Genomic DNA, 7,754 nt, shown 5'->3' with positions numbered 1-7,754 from the left:
ATGGGGCGTCTGTTTCGGGGGAAACCCTGCTCTGTTTGGTTTTGAAATGCCGGTTTTTTTGCACGCAGTCGCAGCAACATGTTGCTGGCGCAAATGTTGCACAGTCTTGCTGGCGAACCTATCTCGAACTTGGCATTGATCGCTGACTTAATATTGTTTTTGATTTTAAAAAAGTATTACTTATTTTTATACAAATTTAAAATTACAATTGTTGAGCCTCTCTAACGCCTGATTTTGAATTTACCGCCCTACAATTAATGTTCTATCGATATAAGGCGAGGCATGCCGGCTATTTTGTCATCGATAAATTCACACTCTCTCTTTTAAAGATGGAAGTGACTTCTCAGTGATGGGTATGAATATAGTCACTTTAAGAGCTGTCACTGTCGCTGTCACTTAAATTGCTTACAAAACAAATACACCAAATTTTGAAGCAAGCAATATGTTTATTTCAAATAAGTTTTATTTTGTCAATGAAATACAAGGATTTATTACCAGTGTCACTTTGTAACGTAAAAATAAACAAACCACCGCCCCGTGACTTTTCACAATATTCATCGGCAACGAAAACACATGCAAACATCGCCCATCTCTAGTCCTCTCTTTTTGATGTCTTGTGCATTCGACATCGTTTAGTTTTGCTGTAAAAATAGTAAGTTTATTGTGAAATATCCAGCACAAAGTTGTGATAAACACTAAGAAGAGAAGGCGGTGTACCGATTTCTATAAAGGTTATAAATGAGACGACCGATAATCCGGCGAAAACCTTTGGCAGAAATTTTTGCAAAACGCCATGTTGGCCGCTCAAACATAACCTCAACAAAAGCAGCAACTTATGTGGCCCCAAAACTAATACATTTTAAATTGCAGGCACAGACAAACGGCCGCGTAGTAAGTCAACGAACATGTCGCGTTTCTTTGCCAACGGGTCCGACTCGGAGTCCGAGTCCAGCGAGGAGGAGATCCAAGCGACCAACTTCAACAAAGCCAGCGCCTTCGTAAGTACCGCCCAAATGTGAGACTTCCCTGGCTTAAGCTTTTAGTAATCCCCTTTCTTCCCATTCAACAAACAGCAATTCAGCGACGATGAGGAGGAGGTCAAGCGCGTGGTGCGATCCACCAAGGAGAAGCGGTACGAGAACCTCACCAGCATCATTAAGACCATCCGCAACCATAAGAAGATCAAGGATATCCCCAATACGCTGACCAGCTTTGAGGATCTAACGCGAGCCTACCAGAAGGCGTTGCCCGTCATCTCGAAGGAGGAGAACGGCATCACGCCGCGCTTCTACATCCGCTGCCTCGCCGAGCTGGAGGACTTCATCAACGAGGTGTGGGAGGATCGGGAGGGCAGAAAGAACCTGTCCAAGAACAACTCCAAGTCGCTGGGAACGCTGCGCCAGAAGGTGCGCAAGTACATCAAGGACTTCGAGGACGATTTGTCGCGATTCCGCGAGGCGCCCGACCAGGAGAGCGAGGCCGAGGACGAGGTGGTGGCCCTGGACAGCGATGGCGGTGATGCAGGAGATGACAGCGATGTTGGCGTCAAGCGGGAGCCCACAGAAGCTGTTCCCAAGACGGCGAAATTGGTGCCTGCCAAGGCTGCGCCCGCCGACGACGATGATTCCGACGACTCCATCGACTGGGACTCGGATTCCGAGTCTGAGACCGAGTCCTCCGACGACGAGAACCAGTACCAGAACATGCGCGAGCGTTTCCTGAAGCGTACCACCGAAAAGGAGGACAAGGATGACGACAAGCGCAAGGACAAGCGCAAGGAGCAGAAGGTCAAGATCCGCAAGCGTGCCGAGGAAGATGAGGATGGCGAGTGGGAGACCGTTGTCAAGGGTCATGTGGTGGAGAAGCCCAAGATGTTCGAAAAGGATGCCGAGATCGATGTGCCCCTTGTGCTGGCCAAGCTCTTGGAGATCATGTCGGCCCGCGGCAAGAAGCGCACCGACCGTCGTTTGCAGATCGATCTTCTGTTCGAGCTGAGGGATATTTCCGATCAGCACAATCTGGGCACAGCGGTCTCCGTGAAGATCCACTTCAACATTATCTCAGCCATCTACGACTACAACCAGAAGATCTCCGAGCCCATGAAGCTGGAGCACTGGGCCCTGCTGTTGGAGGTGATGCAGAGCATGCTGAAGCTGCTGCTGGCTAATCCCGACATCATCATGAGCGAGTCTGTGGCCGAAGAGCATGAGGAGTACACGGCTGCTCCGTTCTACGTGCGAGGATGCCCACTGGCCGCCGTGGAGCGTCTGGACGATGAGTTCGTCAAGCTGCTGAAGGAGTGCGATCCCCACTCAAACGACTACGTGTCCCGGCTGAAGGACGAGGTGAATGTGGTGAAGACCATCGAACTGGTGCTGCAGTATTTCGAGCGCTCCGGCACCAACAACGAACGCTGCCGCATCTATCTGCGCAAGATCGAGCATCTGTACTACAAGTTCGACCCAGAGGTGCTGAAGAAGAAGCGCGGCGAGCTGCCAGCCACGACCACCACCTCCGTGGACGTTATGGACAAACTGTGCAAGTTCATCTACGCCAAGGACGACACGGATCGTATTAGGACGCGAGCCATCCTGGCGCACATCTACCACCACGCCATGCACGACAACTGGTTCCAGGCCCGCGATCTGGTGCTAATGTCCCACCTGCAGGACAACATCGATGCCGCCGATCCCGCCACCCGCATCTTGTACAACCGCATGATGGCCAATCTGGGTCTGTGCGCCTTCCGCCAGGAGAACGTGAAGGATGCGCACCACTGCCTAGTCGACCTGATGGTCACCGGCAAGCCCAAGGAGCTGCTCGCCCAGGGACTGCTGCCCCAGCGCCAGCACGAGCGGTCTGCCGAGCAGGAGAAGATCGAGAAGCAGCGCCAGATGCCATTCCACATGCACATCAACCTGGAGTTGCTCGAGTGCGTCTACCTGGTGTCCGCCATGCTGCTGGAGATTCCCTACATTGCTGCCCACGAGTTTGATGCCCGTCGCCGCATGATCAGCAAGACGTTCTACCAGCAGCTCCGCTCCTCGGAGCGCCAATCCCTGGTTGGTCCGCCCGAGTCGATGCGTGAGCACGTCGTGGCCGCCGCCAAGGCGATGCGCTGCGGCAACTGGCAGGCGTGCGCCAACTTCATCGTCAACAAGAAGATGAACACGAAGGTGTGGGATCTGTTCTACGAGTCGGACCGCGTGCGCGAAATGCTGACCAAGTTCATCAAGGAAGAGTCGCTGCGCACCTACCTGTTCACCTACTCGAACGTCTACACCTCGATCAGCATTCCCTCGCTGGCGCAGATGTACGAGCTGCCCGTGCCGAAGGTGCACTCGATCATCAGCAAGATGATCATCAACGAGGAGCTGATGGCCAGCCTGGACGATCCTTCGGAGACCGTGGTCATGCACCGCTCGGAGCCATCGCGCCTGCAGGCCCTGGCCATGCAGTTCGTGGACAAGGTCACCAACCTGGTGGACGTCAACGAGAAGGTGTTCGACATGAAGCAGGGCAACTTCTTCCAGCGCGGCAACATGGGCAACCGCGGCGACCGTGGCTACAACCGCAACCAGAACAACCAGGGCGGCAACTGGGGCGGCCAGCGGCGGGATAATCGCAACAACCGCAACCGTAACCAGCGTGGACACCACAAGAACCAGCAAGATAGGCAGCAGCAGCATCAGCAACAAGTCCAGACCATCGACGAGGAGTAGACGCATCCACATCCTCAGCCCAATTCTCTCCAGCGAGCGTTAGCTTAAACACCATAAACAGAACAAATTTGTAGCGCACTTCGACTATTAAAAATGGAATGGCCATGGACCACTCGTTGGGTTAAGTGCAGTCAGGCCTCCGATTCGGTTTACGACTGGATCGGAGGTCTGGTTCCATCATCCGTTGACATTGCATGTTGTTGTAGCCAAGTACCAGATGAATTTGTTTTAGCGCTCCATACGTTAAATGATAATATGATAACAACATTTTGTATGATCCCAAAACTCAAAAAACCTTAAAAAGAAGAGAAAGAAACCTAGTGGCTTTTATCAGGGGGTATTTAAAAGTAATCACTATTTCTAGTGATAAGAATATAATGTTTAATTTGTGAAGATCTTCGACTATAATGAAGTTAGAAAATTTGAATCTCGATGACAAGCTTAATTTTTCTGATATCGATATGCAATTTTCTCACATCTCTGGAAACCTTTTCTTCAGTATTACCGTTCCACGAACCTTTGTCACATTTTTTCGGCTCTCTCTTATTTAATAGGCAAATTATAACATAAAGTCAAACAAAGTTGAAATACAAATGAGCAGCGTTGGCGAGGATTGCAACGAGCTGAAGCAGCAGTACGACGCCTGTTTCAACAATTGGTTTTCTGAGCGTTTCCTAAAAGGTCAAACTGATGACTCAGCGTGCGCCCCAATATTCCGTATTTATCAGGAGTGCGTCAAGGTAAGACCTCGAGTTTTATCACTTAAAATGGGTGATAGCACCTTTCAAATTGCAGCGCGCCATCCGGGAGAAGAATATCAATCTGCAAGAGATCGACCCGATATATGAAACAGGTTCCGAGCACGACCAAACCACTAGCTCCACCGGAAATCAGCAGCAAAAGGCCAAGAGTTGACCCCAAAAGCCGCTCCACAAGAAGCCACAAAACTGGCGGCCGTATTAGCAATTTAACGCCATGGAAATCCTCGCCAGCGTGCCTTAGCATAAAGCATACAAGTTCGTAGCATTTTGACTGCTGTGATACAATGACCAAGGGAAACTGATTATTCAGTCACCAAACTGCCGCAATACATTTCTATTTATTAATAAATTAGTCGCGTTTAAATAAGTTTAAGATTCAAATTTCGATAATCAGTTTAATGTTAACGAAAATTTTATCGATTTGCTGCATTGCTCATCTCTAAAAACTTAATCTTTAGTATGACCTTTGCACAAACCTTCTGCACATTTTTTCGGCGTATTATTCAATAGACAAATTATAACTTAAAATCAAAAAAACTAAACTTGCAAATGAACAGCATTGGCGAGGATTGCAACGAGCTGAAGAAGCAGTACGACGCCTGCTTCAACAGCTGGTTCACGGAGGGATTTCTAAAGGGCAAAACGGATGATTCCGGCTGCGCGCCCATATTCCGGGTGTATCAGGAGTGTGTCAAGGTTAGATCGGGTATAGTTTCCTCAGCTTAAATGGTTAATCGAACCTTTGACCCTTAGCGCGCCATGCGGGAACAGAAGATTGAGTTGCGGGAGGTGGGAACGGAGTACTCCACGGGCTCCGAGTACGACAATGCGAACAGTTCCGCCGGAAAGGGACAGCCTAAGAGCAAGAGTTGACAAGTAACTCCTCTCCAGAATCCTGGCTACGGCCTTAGTTCCACAATTGGCCAGGAACAGGCTCCCAACAGTCTTACAGGACATCAGCGCCGGCACCATAGAGGGGGAACAGCCTAGGAGACGGCTTAATATCCGTGGACTATTACGTTCCAGAGGCAGCATTGTTTCAGCTCCAGACTCCCAGATTTAACACCTCATCTTATATAAATTGTGTAGTGAATGTTTTATAATTAAGTTCAAGCAGCCAACTAAAAGTGTTATATTCAAGCGGACTACGGCTTTTACTTAGTACTTGTGGATACATGCAATAAAATGTTAAATCAAATTCTTTTTAAATTAATTAAAACATATACAACTTAATGTCACCTCTTTTAATACATTTTAATCATCCTGTTATCTGTACGATGTGAATCCCAGCCTTAAGCAAACAGATACGAGTTCTTCCCAATTGGGAAAATCCCCTTTATGATCACTATCAAAGGAAATCTTACCTATAAAAACAGCATCTACAGACTAACCGGCACAATTCAAAATTGAGTTTCCAGCAGACAAGATGCAACTGCTGCCAATACTTGTGCTCCTGGCGCTGGTCATCTGTGCCGCCTGCAAGAACCACGAGGAATGGGGAGGACATCAACCAAGTGATTACGATCCCAGGCCATATTCAAGGCAGTTCTAAAACAATGGAGAGCTCTACCAAATCCCGAATTATTTTTATAAGCAATAAACAATGTCTACGAGTCAATACTGAAAAACCTCTGGAAACATTTTATATCTTAAAACTTTTGAAAGTCGTTTAAAAGTGTATTGAACTTCTTTAAACGTATTAAAATTTTAAAACAAAGATAAAATCGTTTTAAAGAATTTTAAATTTTTGATATATATACATTTCGGCTTGCCGAAGCTGGCTTTCATTTTTGCTAAAAATGAAATGAACAAAATAAAAGTCTGAGTAATTAACGCTGTATTTGATGAAATCCGATCTGAAGCAAGTGCCGAAATGGGGAAGCAATTGGCAATTGGCAATCTTTCCGAAACATGTATAAATGTTTGCTGGCTTAAAAACTAAGTTAACTGCCACAGCCAAACCGAAAACACAACTGGTCAAAACTGTTTTTAGTATGGAAACTGCGGCAGCGGACAATAGAAACTTAAAAACCTACACAACTTTATGCTTTAATATTAGGTGGGACGCAAACGTTCACTTGCCACCGGCAGTGAACTTGGAGAGCTTTTCCAGCAGGCCAATGTAGGAAGTGTGCTCGTGGGCTGTGGCCAGATCGGACAGCTTCTCGGCGAACTCCTGGCTAATGCCCTTCTCCTCCAGCAAGTTGATCAGCAAGTCGTACAAATAACCGTCGAGCACGTCGCCGGCGACGGCATAGACCTTGTCGTTCCACTCGCCCTCGAAAATGGCCATCTCATCGATGGAGAAGATATCGTCTGGAAGGGATTAAAGTGTTATTTATGGGTAAATAGGTACTTATATGAGGAACTCACTGTACTCGCCCTCCTGAGCTTCGCCCTGGAGGAAGGTGCAGGTGAAGGAAAGTGTGGAGTTGCCTTTAATGATGTCCACCTCGAACTGGGGCTTGCTGCGCATCTCGCCCAGCTCCGGCTTGTCGGCATTCGGATTGATCTCGGGCTCCTCCTCGCTGTCCACCGAGTGGTTCACGTTGAAGCTGACCACCACCTTCTCCTTGTCCGTCTGCTTGGTGAGCTCTACATCGGCGCCGGTCAGCTTCACGCTGAATCCATCTAGAGTGCTGGGCACTGACTTGCCCTTCTGGACCTTGCGCTCGGCAACGATCTCCTCGGTGAGGAACTCCACCAGCTCCCGCTCACCTGGGAATTAATAATTTATTAAGGATTGCTTGCCATTTCGTCACCCCACGTTTGAGGTTATGTAACCGGAGGAGCGCCCCCTTGTAAGACTGTTTTACTGAGATAACCACTCACATTTGGTGTGCACATTGCAGCCGCAGGTGCAATTGATGCTGGGCTTGTGCAGATTCAGCACGGTTACATGATCGGATCCTCCTTCTCCGGCGGCCACCGGCTTCTTGGTCATGTGCCACAGGCTGCGGGTGAAGTCGCGCTTGCCCAAAGCTCCGGCACTGGAGCTGGCCAGGCTGGCGAAGCGCATGGTGGCTGTCCTCAGGCTGTTCATCTTGTTATATAACCGCAAAAAGGTCTTTTACTTTAATTAAATAGAAAAATGTGCAGCACGCCGACTGTGGTAATGCTAGAGTGACCGTTGTGTCAGAATACGAAAATCCGTTAAGCTCCGATTATCGATTATTTATGGCGGACAGGGCGTCTATCGATCCATACCTTATTGACTATTTAATTGATGAAACATAGAATAGTAATTTACTTTTAGCTAAAAATAACTAGT

At 48.2% G+C, this 7,754-nt stretch overlaps 5 protein-coding genes across 6 annotated transcripts; 4 read left to right on the top strand and 1 right to left on the bottom strand.

Moving 5' to 3' along the window:
• Positions 1-521: 521 nt before the first annotated feature.
• On the top strand, positions 522-4,038 carry LOC108144705 (eukaryotic translation initiation factor 3 subunit C). 2 transcript variants are annotated; one of them, XM_017269797.2, is made up of 3 exons: positions 522-652; positions 871-998; positions 1,074-4,038. In XM_017269797.2, exons 2-3 carry the CDS (start codon positions 906-908, stop codon positions 3,720-3,722), a joined length of 2,742 nt encoding a protein of 913 aa, XP_017125286.1. In that variant the 5' UTR covers positions 522-652; positions 871-905; the 3' UTR covers positions 3,723-4,038. The 2 variants fall into 2 exon arrangements, with proteins under 2 accessions (XP_017125286.1, XP_017125287.1); XM_017269798.2 differs by having other exon boundaries at positions 627-653; positions 874-998.
• A 162-nt stretch (positions 4,039-4,200) lies between these two features.
• On the top strand, positions 4,201-4,856 carry LOC108144789 (TP53-regulated inhibitor of apoptosis 1). Its single transcript, XM_017269901.1, has 2 exons — positions 4,201-4,462; positions 4,518-4,856. The coding sequence occupies exons 1-2, from the start codon at positions 4,316-4,318 to the stop codon at positions 4,635-4,637; spliced, it is 267 nt and encodes an 88-aa protein (XP_017125390.1). The 5' UTR covers positions 4,201-4,315; the 3' UTR covers positions 4,638-4,856.
• Positions 4,857-4,967: 111 nt separating this feature from the next.
• On the top strand, positions 4,968-5,716 carry LOC108144788 (TP53-regulated inhibitor of apoptosis 1). The gene is made up of 2 exons (XM_017269900.2): positions 4,968-5,179; positions 5,237-5,716. Exons 1-2 carry the CDS (start codon positions 5,033-5,035, stop codon positions 5,354-5,356), a joined length of 267 nt encoding a protein of 88 aa, XP_017125389.1. The 5' UTR covers positions 4,968-5,032; the 3' UTR covers positions 5,357-5,716.
• A 159-nt stretch (positions 5,717-5,875) lies between these two features.
• LOC121466810 lies at positions 5,876-6,111 on the top strand. Its single transcript, XM_041707282.1, has one exon. It carries the CDS (start codon positions 5,910-5,912, stop codon positions 6,033-6,035), a length of 126 nt encoding a protein of 41 aa, XP_041563216.1. The 5' UTR covers positions 5,876-5,909; the 3' UTR covers positions 6,036-6,111.
• Positions 6,112-6,303: 192 nt separating this feature from the next.
• On the bottom strand, positions 6,304-7,622 carry LOC108144787 (complement component 1 Q subcomponent-binding protein, mitochondrial). The gene is made up of 3 exons (XM_017269898.2): positions 7,316-7,622; positions 6,857-7,201; positions 6,304-6,799 (listed from the first exon to the last, which is right to left on the bottom strand). The coding sequence occupies exons 1-3, from the start codon at positions 7,524-7,526 to the stop codon at positions 6,558-6,560; spliced, it is 798 nt and encodes a 265-aa protein (XP_017125387.1). The 5' UTR covers positions 7,527-7,622; the 3' UTR covers positions 6,304-6,557.
• Between the last annotated feature and the right edge of the window lie 132 nt (positions 7,623-7,754).

This window comes from Drosophila elegans, unplaced genomic scaffold (genome assembly GCF_018152505.1).
Source record: "Drosophila elegans isolate 14027-0461.03 unplaced genomic scaffold, ASM1815250v1 contig_183, whole genome shotgun sequence".
NCBI classification, from domain to species: domain Eukaryota; kingdom Metazoa; phylum Arthropoda; class Insecta; order Diptera; family Drosophilidae; genus Drosophila; species Drosophila elegans.
Note: the sequence above shows the minus strand (reverse complement) of the source record. Positions and strands in the feature narration are given on the sequence as shown.